Source organism: Pleuronectes platessa, chromosome 9, assembly GCF_947347685.1.
Source record: "Pleuronectes platessa chromosome 9, fPlePla1.1, whole genome shotgun sequence".
Classification (NCBI taxonomy): Eukaryota; Metazoa; Chordata; class Actinopteri; order Pleuronectiformes; family Pleuronectidae; genus Pleuronectes; species Pleuronectes platessa.
The window spans coordinates 16527591-16543726 of record NC_070634.1 but is presented as its reverse complement, the minus strand read 5'-3'; the positions used below and the strand labels follow the sequence as shown (position 1 = coordinate 16543726).

Below are 16136 nucleotides of genomic sequence, written 5' to 3'. Positions count from 1 at the left end.
GCATTTAAATTAAGATAAAATGAGATGATCTTTTATCGTTCCCACAATGGGTCATGATTTGCTGAGGCTCATTTACTGCAGGTCAATTTCACAGTTTCAGAAACAAGACCAAAATGCTATTTCCTTCTCTCTCCGTCTATGTCCTGTAAATTTGCCACAAATGGCAAAAGGTTGACTTTTTGATTGCTTAATTAACCCAAGAAATCACTTGACAACTAACACACTGTTTTGAATTAATAATAATGCTTTATTTCAATTTTTTACAGCCGCATGAATGTTGGGGGACAAGACCCTCTGTCAGAAGGGTCTGTTTCTGGATCGTGTGTTGATCAGTCCCAGGACAGAGAAGGCACTGGCTGCTGCCGTCACCAAACTGATGGCCCCAATGGCCCGGGTAGCCTGTGGAGACAAAGCGGAGCAGAGTTTTGGGAGTTATTTAGTATTACATCAAAGGGATAGCAGGGATCAGAACAAAGCAATCTTAATGGTACAGCATAATTCAGAATAGAATCAATTCCTTAACAGATGTACATATATTAAATATGTCTGTGGCCTAAAGAAGAGGAAGCAAATAATTCACCAAACCAACACATGCATCTATCAAAGAACAAAGAGTGCACTTCGGTTCAATATGTTGCCCACTGAAGAGTTTATATGGATATTTCAATGTTAAACTGGTCAGTGTTGTAAACCATGGTTTGGTTTCACAGGGTTGATGGTCAGAACATAGATTTTTTGGTAGATAAACCCTTTAATGTCGACCAAGAGCATAACTTTAACCTCTGCAATACTGTGTGTAAATCATTTAAAGTTAATACATCTCACTGCAGAATACACTTCTTTGGGTTTTTGGGTGAATCGTCCCACTACGTTTTAATACATCACTTCCTGTCACCAGAACAAAATGTAGTTTGGGAAACAGGAACCAAATTTGTGTTTTGAGTTAAGGTTTATTTTAGGTTCCCCTTTGCATCTCACTGCAGTTTTTGGACAAATGGTGATATTTGACATTTATTTCCACATTCAGGAAACCCAAGGCACTGCCCAATGATCCAATTCACGTTAATTCAATTCACTCCAAAAATAAATTTGACTTTATTTACTTAGAAAGAAATTCAGTTTGAAATGTCCTGCTTGTTCTAAAATGTATTTTTCAAGTGAAACTATGACCTTGGTGACATTAAGGATCCATAAGACAATGTGGCCTTCTGAGCAAAAGTGTTTTTTCCCTAATTACACATGAGACAGAAAGTAAAGAGACAGTGAGAGACCTGCTCGGACACCCCCTCCCCGTAACGCAGGAGGGTCACAAAGTGCTCGCAGTTGCTCCCCAGCAGGTCGTAGGACACTTCCTGGCCAATGAGGACTTGCGCTCGCTGGATGATCTCGGAGATGGGCAGGGGTGTGTGGTTGTGGTCGTACTTGTTGTTGACCCGGTACGTGTCGCTTCCCACCACCTCCTTCAGCAGCTGCATGCGCACCACTGCCTTCCTGCTGAAGACGGACTTCACACTGGACATGGCGGCTGCCTGGCTCTCATCTGTACAGGGAGAGAAGGGACTTAGTGGATTTAACCCACTTCTTTCTCCAAGTTGTAACAGCAAATGATTTATAAGTTGACCTAATTAAAGAGGTTGTCAAAGTTCAGCAGACGACAAATCTTTTTTTCGGCCTGCGGCCTGCAACAGGTAGAGCTGGGTAACCATTATCCAAAATATAGCTGTTGAATGGGAAATGCAATCAACCTTATCATTTACAATTCACCTTAAAGTGTAACTAAACCACTTTGACAGGTGAAAGAAAGAAAACATGTTTATGGGTATTTAGTCGTGTCATTGATTCTGGTGATGATCTTGAGTTTGAATCTACACTTTATTAAACAAGCTTTACTCTGACTGGTCAAATTTGTCACAATGGCTGGATGAAGGTGGCATGATTCTTTTTAATTCAGTCTGAATTAAGAGGTTCCCACTAACCAACAGGAGTCAGGTTGATGATGTAACCGTCTCCCAGGTAGAGAGCCCAATGCTGATAGGCTGGTCGGAAGATCTCAATGAGGTCACCAGGCTGGGGGTCACCACAGAGGTCAGGAAGGTCAGGGTCATTGGAAGCCATCTACGATGAAAGCCACGGAGACGCAGTTTTGTATTTGATATCACAGATTCATTCTTTTCACGAAAGCTTAATAGAGCAAAGAGCTGTAAAATAATGATATTAAAATGTAATTATAGGAGATATTATAAGTTACACTCTTTCATCAAACATCGGATGGAGGCCTTGAAAACTTTTAAAATAATAAATACTAATTGAAATGACCACTGACTCATACGTGTCCCTTTTAGAAGGTCACCCGGGTCATTCATACTCCATCGTTAGAAATTGACATTCATTCATCAATAAAACAATTCAGAAAGTGGACTTACAGTATAGTTTTGTTGTTGTTTATCCATCCCACATCATGCTTCCACAAATTCTAAAAAAAGGAAAGAAAGAAGTCACAGGATGTTTTCCAGTCAAACAACTGGCTTTAACCCCCTGGCAGACATGTGAATCTGAGGATGGAGAAATCATACATTTGGTTTGAAGTTTTATTTTTTGTACCCTGTTTGTGGCAAAATAACTAAATTACCAGAGAAAGAGAATGCTGGACGGGATTTTTCACAATGTAAAGGTCACCCATACATACACACACAGACAATACACACATGAGCTGTTGTGTCACCTATGCTGCCACAATGGCATCAACACAATGGGGAAGCTGACAGAAACATAGTTTGAGCCCAGGTTACTTCACATGAGGAAAACTCACTAATGAAATTGTAAATTTATATTTAAAAAGTAATTTCCATGGTTTTTGTTCACGATTTCCCTGAAATCACCCAAAATAACAATTTAAACTATTGAAGTTTCAAGTTTTCCAGTGCAAGAGTTCAGTTGGGATGAAAATGACATTTGGATGAGATGAAATCTATATCTGCCCAGGGGAGCAGTTAGTAAATCCATCTCATCACTAATTTAACATGCTGAGGCCGCGCTGCTGAAAAAGAAAGGCACCTATAACATAGAAATACAACATGACATATAAAAATAAAGCATCGAGACACCTTTAAAATCACGTAATAGCATCATGGTGATTTTTAAAAAGGCTAAGAATTGAAATAATCTCTGACGCTCCGAATGCAGGAGCAATACTCACCCAAACACTAGCAGCTTTTTCTTCCTCACCATTTTAATTCTCCATCATAAATCCACACACAGTCTTTAAAAAAAACCATAAGAGAAAAATCCAACTAGAAAAAAAAAAAGTTAAATTCCGAGTTTCTGAGGTGATGCGCAGTTTTCAAATATCTCAAAGCCAAACAGAGGCTGGAGCTGGAGGTGTTTCAGTGTCCGCTGCTCTGACTGATTTGCCACAGAAGCTGAGTTCTCACTCAGACACACACACACACACGTATACACAAACAGAGGCGTTTCCTCTCGGGCATTGTCCCGTTCACAGGCTGCTCATGTGTGCATTGTAAGCATGGCTATAGGTAATGCATGGTTAGTTACTGCAGTAGGGTTTGGACCAGTGCTCGACCTTTTCCAAGAGAAAAGAAAATGAAATATAGACTGAGTCACCCCCACACCCTGAGCTGTAATTGTTTGGACCAAAATGTCATGTAGTTTATCACTGTATGTATACCAGTGAGTTTTGGATGGACGTTCAGAATTATATTATGCATATGATTACGGAATTCCTTATTCATGAATTGTATAGCATCATTGCATGCTTTAAAAAAAAAAGGAAACGCATATTATATATCTGCTGTACCATATTTTTTTCAGACTTTGTTAGTGTAAAGCATAACTTTCAATAGCTTCAGTTAGTTATCTTTAAATCTGTTTTTATAAACTTAAAAGCATTAGTCTCTCTCTCTTTATATGTCTTTTGACTAAAAGTTTAAACTAATAATTTAGTAGCACTTAAATGATACTAACTCATGCACTTTGTAGTTTGGCTTTCTTGAAGAAATTGTACTTTCTTCATTCTTGTTGTTCTGGGTTTGTACCCTCATGGTTGAACGCACTTATTGTAAGTCACTTGGGATGAAAGCGTCAGCTAAATGAAATGTAATGTAATGTAATATATAAAAGTCCCTGTTTCTATCTCTCTATCTATCTATCTATCTGTCTATCTGTCTATCTGTCTATCTATCTATCTATCTATCTATCTATCTATCTATCTACTGAGTTGAGTTCTCAGGGACATTAAAGGACATGACAGGGGTTGGATGGATTCTCTGCTAAATGATTGGCTGCTGCCCGCCAATCGTGTCGGCTCTTGTCTCCGCCCCTCTGTCCTGATCGGATGTTGTCACTGCATCACGCTAACCAGGAAATGGCAGGAAGAGACTTTCAAAATCAAATCAAAAGAGAATGAAGATTTCAGCAGTAAAGAAAGTGTAAAATTGTACTATTATTATGGTGGCCACGGTGAATCGGTTGAGTAAAGATAACAACCACGTTTTCTTAAAGCATAATGCAAATCAGCAGGAGACAATTTCAAGTCTCAATGAAACACGTTCAATTGAAAATCCACAAGCACTTTGTCAAAAGAGCTTTTATCTTGAAACTCGCTCCAGGAAAGTAATTGCTCTGACAGCGGCGCTGTTGTGGGACTCGAACACAAGGTTAGCGCTTGATACTAACACATCAGCAGTGAGAGGGACCGTGTGTTTAGCTGCTGGGCGTGTTATGAGAAGAGGACACTGGCTGTCTGAGGACCGCGGTGAGGACATTGTGTTCTTATCTTTATTACATTATCCGCGCTGCTAACGCTAGCTTGCTGCCGCGACGCCGCGGGTAAATGGTGCTAGCTTAATCTGATAGCTAGCTTGTGTAGGGAGCCTGTGTCCGCTCCATTAACTCTGGAATTCCACATATTAGTCATGAATATGAATCATTGAAATGCAAATGTGTGTCTTTAATTGTGTGTGTGGGTTGTGTATTGTGTGTTGGCATCACGTGTTTGCGCTGACTTCTGTCGCTCACACTTAGATAACTCGGCTAACGGGACACGGCTTTCCCTAAATATCCCAGTTGCCCTAAAAGTTGTGCACCTGCATTTATGTGATCAACACAAACCCTCCCTCTCGTGCAATGTTATGACCGCCATTGTTGACTGTATTGTTTACCTGCACGGTTACAGCCGTGTTTGCCCTGTTTGACCCCTCTCGTCTCTCCAGACTGAGGAACCATGGCTGCAGCCCCTCCACTCAGAAGGACGGACTCCGCTCAGGGGGATTTTTCTCCCCTCAAGCACTTTGTTGTGGCCAAGAAGAAGATCGGCGACGTGTTTCAACAGCTACTCGATTATGTTAAAGAGACCTCAGACTTTGTAGAAGGTGAGTGGTTTGATGTGTATGGTATTGGCCAGGCCTATCAGCATCTGTCAGGCAGCTCTCGCAGTGTGTTTGGATGATGATGGTGGAGGTTGTTGTGTTTGTTCAACAGAAACTTGTGCGAACAAAGCTTTGGAGGACCTCGCCAGTGAGGATCAAAAGTTGGAGATCCAGGCGTATGCTGACAAACTTGCCATCATTAAGGAGGTGTTGGCCCGCAGGCACATGAAAGTGGCCTTTTTTGGCAGGTAAATGTTTTTCGGATGCGATTCTAAAACTCTCTTTTTAATATGAATTCCATTTATGTACACTTCCCTTGTGTTAGTTAAACCAGTCCCTCCAAACGTCAACGTAGCTGTTTTGCTTTCACTTTTATTTTCTTCTCCTTATGCACTTTCTATTGTGAAAACTCGTTCTGTTGCATAGTTTAATCTGATGTTTACCGAGCCGTGAATCTGAAAGTCAAATGGTGAGACTGAGAAACCTGAGAGATTTCACACACATAACTAGAAAAGTACAGACTAACACAGGAAAACGGCCGACTAGGCAGGCAGTAAAATGCATTGATATGTTTTACTGTCTGTAGCTGCATTTACAAGAACATTATACCGAAGTCCTGATCATTCGTTCATGATTATTCTGAGTAAAGCTAATCTCTGACTGTTTTGTCTGCTCTTAGGACAAGTAACGGTAAAAGCACAGTGGTCAACGCCATGCTGAGGGACCGCGTGCTGCCCAGCGGTATTGGCCACACCACTAACTGCTTCCTGAGTGTGGAGGGCACAGATGAAGACATGGCTTACCTCAAGACAGAGGGCTCCGATGAGGCAAAGAGCATCAAGGTGAATATTATTTAAATTAAAACAATTTAAATTCCCTGGGACAACATGTGTTCAGCTACTGAAAACTACAGGACCTCTCTTTTAGGCTTGTTGAGGACTTGTTGTTGTACTTATATTCACAAGTCTGAGGATACAAACTGACAAGGTTTATTACTCACCCTGATAACCAAGCTCGTATCTTAATTCTGATTCCTCAACATGTTGAATTAAAAGCTTTAATATTTTTTTTTTTTTTGAGAGGATATAGTAAACATGTATGACTTTAGCCACTTCTACTTGAACCTGCTGTCATATAGGACATGTGACGGCTATGCATGATGTTTACTGTGGTGTCAGGTATCTGACATGAGAGCCCGATGTGGGAGACGCTGCTCTCTCTCCACTTCTCTCTCTCGCCAACTGAACTGAATGAGGTTGACACGGGTTCAGTAGAAGCAGTTAAATCATGCTTTTGATTGTCGAGCATTTTTGTTGTTGTCAGTGCTTCCCTATCCATACTGTTAAAAATGAATGTCTGTTTTAATGTGAAATCAACTACTACTAAATATTCTGTAAAATCTGAGTGGATACTGGTAGTGTAATATGTTTTTATTATTGATTTCTTATTTTACAAATTCTCCTTTTAGTGATGAAAATGAAATAGTTTAGTTGATAATGCTATAAATATCTTTACTATCAACTGTTATTTTAAACATTGTAAAAACAAACAAAAACAATGTTGTGCAAAAAAGAAACAGATCAATCAATATTGAATGGCGGCCAAAATGTTATTGCTATAACAATTGGTAATTCATGACTTCAGGAGTAATCTAAAGCTACTAGTTTATAATGTTAGTCCTCACATTAACCTCTGTGACGGCGTTCCATGTCCAACCCCTCTGCAGACAGTAAACCAGCTGGCTCACGCTCTCCACATGGACGAGAGTCTGGACGCAGGCTGTCTCGTGCGCGTCTTCTGGCCAAAAACCAAGTGTGCTCTGCTTCGAGATGACCTGGTGCTTGTAGACAGGTAACAGAATGCATCATTAGTGTCCAGATTTGCATTTTACTTCATGTAATATGAAGATCTCCTGCATTCCAACTCTCTATTGAACTTCTTTTAAACCTATTAGCCCCGGGACAGATGTCACAACACAACTGGACACCTGGATTGAGAAGTTCTGTCTTGATGCTGATGTGTTCGTGCTGGTGGCCAACTCTGAATCCACTCTCATGAACACGGTAATGTGATTGAAGTACTGAAATATGACCACTCATATAGTGTAACTTATTATACTATTTAATCATAGCAAGCAAAGCAAGTTTTCAGTTTTGAGACTTATGTGAATTAAAGTTACCGTTTACATGTGACCATTGTGGACGTGTTCTCTGCTGAGCTGATTACAGAGCAGGGAATGTGGCTGCCTGTGTCTGTCTCACACAGGCTCCACTCTTGTTCCTGTCTGTTGAGGCATTCATGCAAAGTGAAGCTGCAACCAGAGTCAATCACAGAGCTCCTTAACCTGGCGGCTTCTCTTAAAGGCAAACACACATTCCCCTCTGGGTGATAGAAATAAAACTCCAGGCATAATGTAAGAGAGCCTGAATTCTGTCTGGTTGTGGAAACAATTAATATCATATCCATGTTGTGATGCCAAATTCACCAAATTATGTAAAACTAACATATTTCGATTTTAATTGAAATATTTCAACTTGTCAAAGAGAAAATGAGAGAATTTTGGTATAAAATAATGAATTTATCGCTATCAGTAACATCACTGACATCTCGTGTCCGTCTCTTTTTGCTCTTCCCCCGTCTAGGAAAAGCACTTTTTCCACAAAGTTAACGAACGTCTGTCAAAGCCGAACATTTTCATTCTCAACAACCGTTGGGACGCCTCAGCCAATGAACCGGAGTACATGGAGGATGTGAGTCAACCCTCTGTGTCCACCTCATTTCAGAAACAAACCTTTTACTTTTTACTAAATATGTTTTAACATGTGTCATCAGTTTTAAGATTTCTTGGGTTTTAAAAGGAATGTGTTGTTTTTATGCTTTGTTTGAACTGAACACATTCAATTTAAATATATATATATGAATGAACATTTATCTTTATTATTTTATTTTTCTAATATATGATTTCCATGAGGTTAAATTACAAACACCAATGCCTCTCTAAGAAAGTGACTCTCCTGCTCCAGGTGAGGAAGCAGCACACAGACCGCTGTGTGAACTTCCTGGTGGAGGAGTTGAAGGTTGTGGACCGCGAGCAGGCTCCCGACCGCATTTTCTTTGTCTCCGCCAAAGAGGTGCTCAACTCTCGCATGCAACGTGCACAGGGCATGCCCGAATCAGGTGAGGAAAACAGAAAGGTGATGCTGTGTGTGTAGGGCTTGAATCTTTGATTATATATAAACAGGATATGTAGTTGATATGAAATTTGGATGCAGGTTTTTCTCCTATCGTCCACATTCTGTTATCTTTTTAATTTTTTAATTAGTGTAATGGATAGAAAACGGCACACGCTGTTGCATTTCAACAGATAATGATAATGGAACAGTAATTACATTAATAGAAAATGAGCCAAAACTAATTCGAAATGTGTATTCTATGTATATTTTGTAGTTTGCACTGATGGCAAGTACTTTAATACTCATTTCATTCAACAGGTGGCGCTCTGGCTGAGGGCTTCCAGGAGAGACTGAAGGAGTTCCAGTGCTTTGAGAGGAGGTTTGAGGTGTGTTTGAATCCCAAAGGAGACAGAGCTGGAGGAAAATTACACAATAATTTGTTCAATGTAAATGTATGAGATTTGATAAAAACACTGATACTGTTAATCTGGTACCAGAAAGACGTCTCAGCGGGTTTGAGCCTGAGGTTTGAAGTCGAGTCAAAAAACAGCAGGTTGCACAATTGACCAGGCTCAGCTGAAAGAAGTTCACTCAGGTTGATGCCTGGTCAATGCTGGTTAGAGTGAGTTACTACAGGACAGAGTAGAAGAGGGTATTTTTCATTCATTCCCTCCAGGCTCTTTTCTGTTTGAGGTTATTGTGCATTCAAAGATATAAGCTAGAGGAGTTAGTCTCCTAACAGTGACCACTTACCTGACCAGTCAACCGCCGGCACATTAACTACTCGTGAGGTTTCACCATTAACCGCACAGTTTCCGGCCGGCCGCCCCAAAGGCCATGTAGACCAGTCACTGTGCCTTTTCCATCAACCTGCGTCTTCATTGCTGAAGTCTAGATTCACTTCGGCGAGACATCCGTTTGCTTTTGTTCCATTTTGATTTAGTTCTGTCTGAACTGTACCACCTGTTGAGTCTTCTCTGTGTTTCTGTGTTTTGTTGCTTTTAACTTGGAGAAACTGAATTTGTCCCTATGACATTTGAGTTAAGACCCTAAATGATCATTGACTTTAGTGGCTCCTGTCTTTAAGGAGCAAAAAATGGGATCATAGCCATGACAGACCGTCATGACAGCCCATGAGTGGGGGAAAGTGGGAAAAGGAAATTATTATAACATTGTAGTTGTCAGTTTATTATTTTTTTTATTTTTTTTAAAGGCCATTTAGAAAAAAAAAGCAGCTTTTGAAATCAAATTTTCATAAAACAACCACCTTCAAAATCCCTAAACCATGATAAAATTCATCCCAAAGCGATGCAATATTCCTACGTATATAGTTTTTTCTGTCATTTACTTTCTTGGTTGTATTCTTTTTATATGTTTTTTGATTTTCCCTGTGGCTCCAACAACACATTACTGTGACCTTACAAACAGATTGTGGGCTGTGGGACTCAAGACGCACACCCTGCTGCTCTCCTTTTCCCCTCCTGAGTTTCCTTTTAGTTTCTTCTCCTGAGTTAAAAGTAGCAGGTGTCTGTCTTGTCCTGTTTGTCCCCGGTGGCGTGTGAAGGCACGCCCCCGGCTCAGCCTCAGCCCCTGTAACCGTCACAGTAACTTGTGTGTTATGGCCTCGCAGGAGTGTATCTCGCAGTCAGCAGTGAAAACAAAGTTTGAGCAGCACACTATCAGGGCCAAGCAGATCACAGAAAAAGTCCAGAGCATCATGGACGACATCAACATCAAGGCGGCGGGGAAAAGGTGAGTATCCTCCCATTTGGATTTTTTTTTGTCGTTGGGAGCATGTTGTTAGAGATGAATTGCTAATGCTAATCTGATTTCAATGATAATGTCAATGTGATGTTGTCTTCTCTTGTCAATGCCATGAAGGGCTTGTTGAGGTAGACTATGAATCTGGGGTCGAATTATGGATTCAACTAAACTTTGGTCACTACTATGAATTTAACTTTTTGCGTTAAAATAAGATTCTATAGGATAAATTCCAGATATTCGATTTTATAACTGTCAGTGGATTTCTCTCAAATGCTTTTTCTCACGGTACTCTATGTGTATCTTTACCTTACTGTGTTTAGTTTTTTTGCTGGTTTGTATTTGTATTGCTGGTTTGTATTTGTGACATTTCTTCCTGCTGGTGGGGCGGGGCTTCAGGGTGGCGGCACAGGTGGACCGAGAGAATCAGATTGACCGACTGGAGTTTGTCAAGAATCAACTCAACCTGCTGATTTCTGACATCAAGACGAAGATTAAAGCCCTAAGTGAAGAAGTCGAAACCAAGGTAACGTAGGTGACAACTGGTTTGAGAGTCTCTAACCGTCTGACGTGCACACAATGTCACTACTGTGTCTGAACTTGTGGCTCTAGAGTTGTGCAGCTTTTTATAAAGCCTTTTTTCCACATCCCCACTAGAATGTGATTGAAACACACAATGTTGTTACACACACAGATGTTCTATCAGAAAAAACAAGTCTGTGGTGTATCTTCAGCTTGTTTGAGCTGCTAGGTGCTGCTAGCGACACTCAGAAGGCCTGGCTACTCCTGTGGGAGACTCATGACTCTGACTGTGGTTTATCCAGGTGTCCAGCGCAATGGGGGAGGAAATCTGCCGTCTCCATGTGATCATAGATGAGTTCCACTCCGACTTCCACCCCTCACCTCAAATCCTCAAAATCTACAAGTCTGTAAGTAGCCGCCCTGGTTAATTTGTCACCTTTCCTGGTCCATCCTTGGCTCTCTTTCATCGACTGCATTCCATGTGACCTCTGATCCCTGTTGCTGTTGACAGGAGCTGCTGGCTCATGTGGAGGAGGGAATGGGCAAGAAACTGGCCTACCGCTGCTCCAACGCCGTGAATGCATCTGTCCAGTTTTCTCAGAGATACATGATGGGTAAGTTAACTGAGAACAAAATCACGAGTCCACCTTTGAGTCACATTGTCAGTGAACAAATAGTTCAATTCACGCTCATATAACTGAGGTAAGCCTTATGTCTCAGTGCTGCTGTGCCAGTAGAAGGGAATTATCTTTGCTGAATTGACACATGGGTTAAATGGAGCTGACACGAAGCTGCTGTGTTCCTCGTATGTGAACTCTGGAAAATCTCCAAGCCTTTTCCGGTTTGCATATCTGAAAATGGCTTAAGCCAAGTTCCTTGTTTGCACTGAGTTATTCACCTCTTTATGATCCAAGTCAAATGAACAGAAACCACTAGTAGAGGATTTTAGCTTCCTCCTGATTAAAAATACTGGTTCAAAAATAAACTGCAGAAGGCAAATATCTGATCAACAAACTGAGTGGTTTGTTATCAGGAATGTATCTTCACTCAAAACCGTGCAGCCTTATGTCTAAGACTAGACTAAGTATACCTTGAGACATGGGGTGTCAATCAAGGGGTCTCTGACCCCTCCCCAGATCCGCCTGGTTTCGCACCCAGTTTAGACGTATATTATATTTTCATAGAAATGATTGCAATTGCTTGTTCAGACTCTGGTGTTAAACTTAGCCCGAACCCTTTGGTCTCTCGGGCTATGATCTGTGACACCCTGCTCTCTGTTATATTTACCCTCCTCACTGAAGGCCATCATCCCAGACCCCATCCTGCTACAAATGCGTCACTCTGACAGTGATGTTGAAAAGGTGTTAATGTGCCCTCTGATGAAAAGGCTTCAGCTGCTGTTGTGAAATTGTGGTGTGATATTTTGTAGTTGTTTGATCCCTGAGGAGAGATGAGGAACAGCAGAGACCACAATGATAATGTTGTGATGTTGTTTCTGTCACTTTGTGTTGTAACCTGTGTGTCATTACACGTTTAAGATACAAACTAAGCTACAGAAGCTACAGTGATTCCTGTTAGTGTAATTCTCTTTCTCCTTCCTCTCTCCAGAGAGCATGATCCCTCTGCTGCCCTCTATGGCCCAGAGCCAAATCAACATGCTGGTACCCAGCAGGAAGTTTGACCTATGTTACGACCTTAACTGCGCCACACTCTGCAGCGACTTCCAGGAGAACATTGAGTTTCAGTTTACGTTGGGCTGGACAGCGTTGGTCCACCGCTTCCTAGGATCTGTCAATGCACAGAAAGCCCTCAGACTGGTGGATCAGAACCTACAGGTACGGAGCGTGACTTCAGAATAGAGTTGGGTACTTGGGCTTCAAGGGTGAGGAAGAATTAAACTTCCTGTTGATTGATGTGGCCCGTTTGACTCCAAACACACCACACAGAAGATGTGTCTGATTTCTAAACTCAGCATCTTATCCCTCAGGGCTCTCGACCAGCACTGCCCGTGGCCATGACTCCTTCCTCAGGACCGCCCTCCATAGCGTCGCAAGCAAACAACGAGACAGCCCTGATGACCCAGGAGGACCTGATGGTAGCCGTGGCAACAAATGTGGCCTCCCTCACCTCCCGCACTTCAATGAGCGTTATCATTGTTGGAGGAGTGGTATGTGGTTTCCTCACTTGTTTTGTACTTGGTGGACGCAAACACTTGACATTGAAAACCATCCATTGTTAATCCACGTGTTTTAACCTGTGAGTGCGAACTCAGCCTCTGTCTGTCTGTTTTCCCTAAGGTGTGGAGAACAGTTGGCTGGAAGCTGATCGCCCTCTCGACCTCACTGTACGGCTTGTTGTACCTGTACGAGAGACTCACCTGGACGACCAAGGCAAAGGAGCGCACGCTGAAGCGCCAGTTTGTGGACTATGCTACAGAGAAGCTGCAGCTCATTGTCAGCTTCACTAGTAGCAGCTGCAGCCACCAGGTCCAAAAGTAAGTCCTGATGCTGCATCTGCTGTTCATTAGGCAGTCCTGTATTTAATAAGTAAAATGATACCGCTGGCCTAATTTAAGATTAAGATTTCAGTCTGTTATTCCTTTTACATACATCATCACCAAAATGTTTTAGGTTACGTAGCGAATACTAATTTCTCTGAACCCTTCCTCAATTTCCTGGTCGATAAGCTACTGACAAAGCCTGACTCTGCACAGCCATGTCCCCACCGAGCCTTCCCCTCCACTGTGGGGCTAAATAAATAACCAGTGTGCCCTCTTTGTTGCCAGGGAGATGACTACGACCTTTGCACGGCTCTGTCAGCAGGTGGAGCAGACGCAAAAAGAGCTGGAGGCAGAAATCCGCCAACTGACAGTCAAGATAGATCAGCTGGAGACTGTCCAGAGCCACTCGAAGAGCCTGCGGTATGTGCAGATCCTTGGCTTGTTGGGGGAGGGGGGAGTAGTGGAGAGAGAGTGGATGACTGTCTGGTAAACAATACAAAATTGATGTACTAGATATGAATGATTTTACTTCCATAAAACAATCAAAAAATTCTCCATCCACACCCGGGTCAAACTAACCCGATCTACCTCAGTAGTTGGAGTTTCTTCCAAAGCTTATTTATTATTCTCTAGTACGTAGAGTCCAGCAGAACTCCACCAGACTTCCTCCTGATTGGATGACCAACAGCTGTCAAAGAAAGAGCAGTTCTGAAAATAAATCAAACAAACTGCATTATTTACTTGACGTGTTTGTTTCCTCTGCAGACACAAAGCCACAGACCTGGAGAGGCAGCTGGAGATGTTCACGAGCCAGTACCTGCAGCTCCCGCAGTGAAGATGCTCCTCTTCATCGGCCCACACCTGGTTTCAAGATGAGCCCGTCATTCCTCATGCAGGCGCCACCTCACCGCCCCTGGTCCTCCCCCATCAGCCCCACTACACCAGTTATCCTCTGGGACGTGGTGCTGATAAGCTTAATTGATTAATCATTTGGTCAAGAGAAAGTAAATGCACTGGCTATTTTCATAATCAGTGAAATATTAATCATTCAATCGGGCAACAGTTTTTCAAAAGTCAAGGCATGGCCCTTTTTTTTTGTTTAATATGTAAAATGTTATGTTAATTCAGATCAGAGTTTTTTAAAGACTAATCGATTAATGAAAACTGATTTATAGACAATGAAAATGATCTGTGGTTCCTCTTAGCGGAGAGAGAAGGGTGAGGGCGCAGTCACGACAGTATTTGCCCTCATCCTCCGCCTGCCAGGTGCTTCAGGTGCTGGAGAGATGTAAAACAAACCTGATGTGCACGTTGACGCTCCACAAAGACGTGATAGAATCTGTCTGCTTGAAAATACAGATCGGGTGCTATCTTTTGACACTAACGTGCTTCTAACTGTGAATATGCCTTTTTTTTTTACCTTAGTGGGGCAAATGAAGCCTGTGTCAAATTGTACATTGTTTCTGTTAAGGCACATGATCTACTGTATCGTAGCAAGAAAAATAAATATATTTAATAAAGAAAGAGAACAGATTTTTCTGAATCAGAAGGGAAAGTACAAATCCAAGTAAATTCAAAGCATGTCTTTAAAATGCTGTTGGTTCAAGTTCTATTTTCTATCAAACTAAAATGTACAGTAAAAAACAAAGCTTTGGAAAAAGTCATTTTATAAGATCCTATTTTATTTATATCCATCAGGCTTGTAGTGACGATTACACAAGTCAACAGTTTGTAAAGTGTTCTCTTTTTTTCTTGAATGTGTTGAAATATCTCCACATTTACCAGACTGTATTAAATCTGCCAAAAAGAAAAGATGTCTTGTGTTTATTCGAACAACTTTCAAAGCTGTGTTAAACAAACCAAGAGTTTTCTTTACCACGACTGGAGCATTTCTTTTTTACAATGAGTCCCTGTTTTTGTTTGGAGCATAAATAGACAAATCAGCAACCGCCCAAAATCATACGTCTCAATGGGTTTCACTGTTCAGCTGATGAGTTGGTGGCAGGAACGATTCAAAAACACAGAGGAGGAAGAGGACTGATGGCGATTAAACATGGATCCAAACGATGCACAATTTAAAATAGAAGAAAATAGGATTTTGCTGCAGATTGGCTGAAACGGGGGATCTGCACGGTTGTTGTCTGACAGTACTTCACCTGCCAACCGGCTCCACCTACTGGAATGTAGGATGTAATCATGTCAATGTTGCCACCTACAGGCAAAGAGAGTAATGACTGCTTCAACTTCAAAACTTGCATTATATGTGGGCAACATTTTTCCACTTTTCAAAAAGCTTTAATAGTCGCCACCAAGGAGTTCCGTTTCCACTTGTTAGCAGGATTACGCTAAAACTACTGAACTGATTTCCACCAAAGGGGCCCGGGCCTGAGAAGTACCCGTTTAATACTGGTGCGTATGCTGATTAAGGGATTTATTTGACTGTTTAGGAATTAGTTTTATGACAAATAATTTAGATTATCAGATCACTTCCTTTTTATATATTAATTACATTTTACACTTGTTCTAAAGTGGTTTATAAAATGGTCCATTGTTGGATATAAAATACAGTTCAGCTTTTGGTTTAAAAACAAGTTATTTTTAAATAGTTTTTTTTCGAGACTTAAATGACAATCGTCAGTGTCAAAATGACACGTTAACAATTAAAGTAGCTGCTGGTCCAGAACTATTCTAAGAAGCAACAGATATGTAAATAAGTGGACTGTGTGTATAGTGTCAATTCCATCCGCTTCTTGTTCTTGAATGAAAAGTCTCCGATGTACATTTTTCACCACTTCC

The 16136-nt window shown here is 41.4% G+C and overlaps 2 protein-coding genes across 2 annotated transcripts; one reads left to right on the top strand and one right to left on the bottom strand.

The window, feature by feature from the left end:
* Positions 1-297: 297 nt before the first annotated feature.
* plaat1 (phospholipase A and acyltransferase 1) lies at positions 298-5268 on the bottom strand. Its single transcript, XM_053431403.1, has 5 exons — positions 5178-5268; positions 2424-2473; positions 1977-2115; positions 1272-1540; positions 298-399 (listed from the first exon to the last, which is right to left on the bottom strand). The coding sequence occupies exons 2-5, from the start codon at positions 2448-2450 to the stop codon at positions 298-300; spliced, it is 537 nt and encodes a 178-aa protein (XP_053287378.1). The 5' UTR covers positions 2451-2473; positions 5178-5268.
* Positions 4629-15152, top strand: mfn1b (mitofusin 1b). Its single transcript, XM_053431405.1, has 18 exons — positions 4629-4771; positions 5229-5387; positions 5497-5632; positions 6064-6226; positions 7111-7235; positions 7339-7447; positions 8027-8134; positions 8408-8561; positions 8876-8943; positions 10188-10309; positions 10718-10844; positions 11143-11247; positions 11352-11454; positions 12449-12675; positions 12828-13007; positions 13138-13334; positions 13626-13760; positions 14106-15152. Exons 2-18 carry the CDS (start codon positions 5240-5242, stop codon positions 14173-14175), a joined length of 2277 nt encoding a protein of 758 aa, XP_053287380.1. The 5' UTR covers positions 4629-4771; positions 5229-5239; the 3' UTR covers positions 14176-15152.
* Positions 15153-16136: the final 984 nt, after the last annotated feature.

Coding starts and splice junctions, on each gene's coding strand:
- plaat1 (XM_053431403.1), bottom strand. CDS start 2,450: ATGGATAAACAACAACAAAACTATACT. Junction 1,541..1,976: donor CATCAACCTGACTCCTGTTG/GTTAGTGGGAAC, acceptor CTCCCTGTACAG/ATGAGAGCCAGGCAGCCGCC. Junction 400..1,271: donor GGGAGGGGGTGTCCGAGCAG/GTCTCTCACTGT, acceptor TTGTCTCCACAG/GCTACCCGGGCCATTGGGGC.
- mfn1b (XM_053431405.1), top strand. CDS start 5,240: ATGGCTGCAGCCCCTCCACTCAGAAGGACGGACTCCGCTCAGGGGGAT. Junction 7,448..8,026: donor AATCCACTCTCATGAACACG/GTAATGTGATTG, acceptor TCCCCCGTCTAG/GAAAAGCACTTTTTCCACAA. Junction 13,008..13,137: donor TTATCATTGTTGGAGGAGTG/GTATGTGGTTTC, acceptor GTTTTCCCTAAG/GTGTGGAGAACAGTTGGCTG.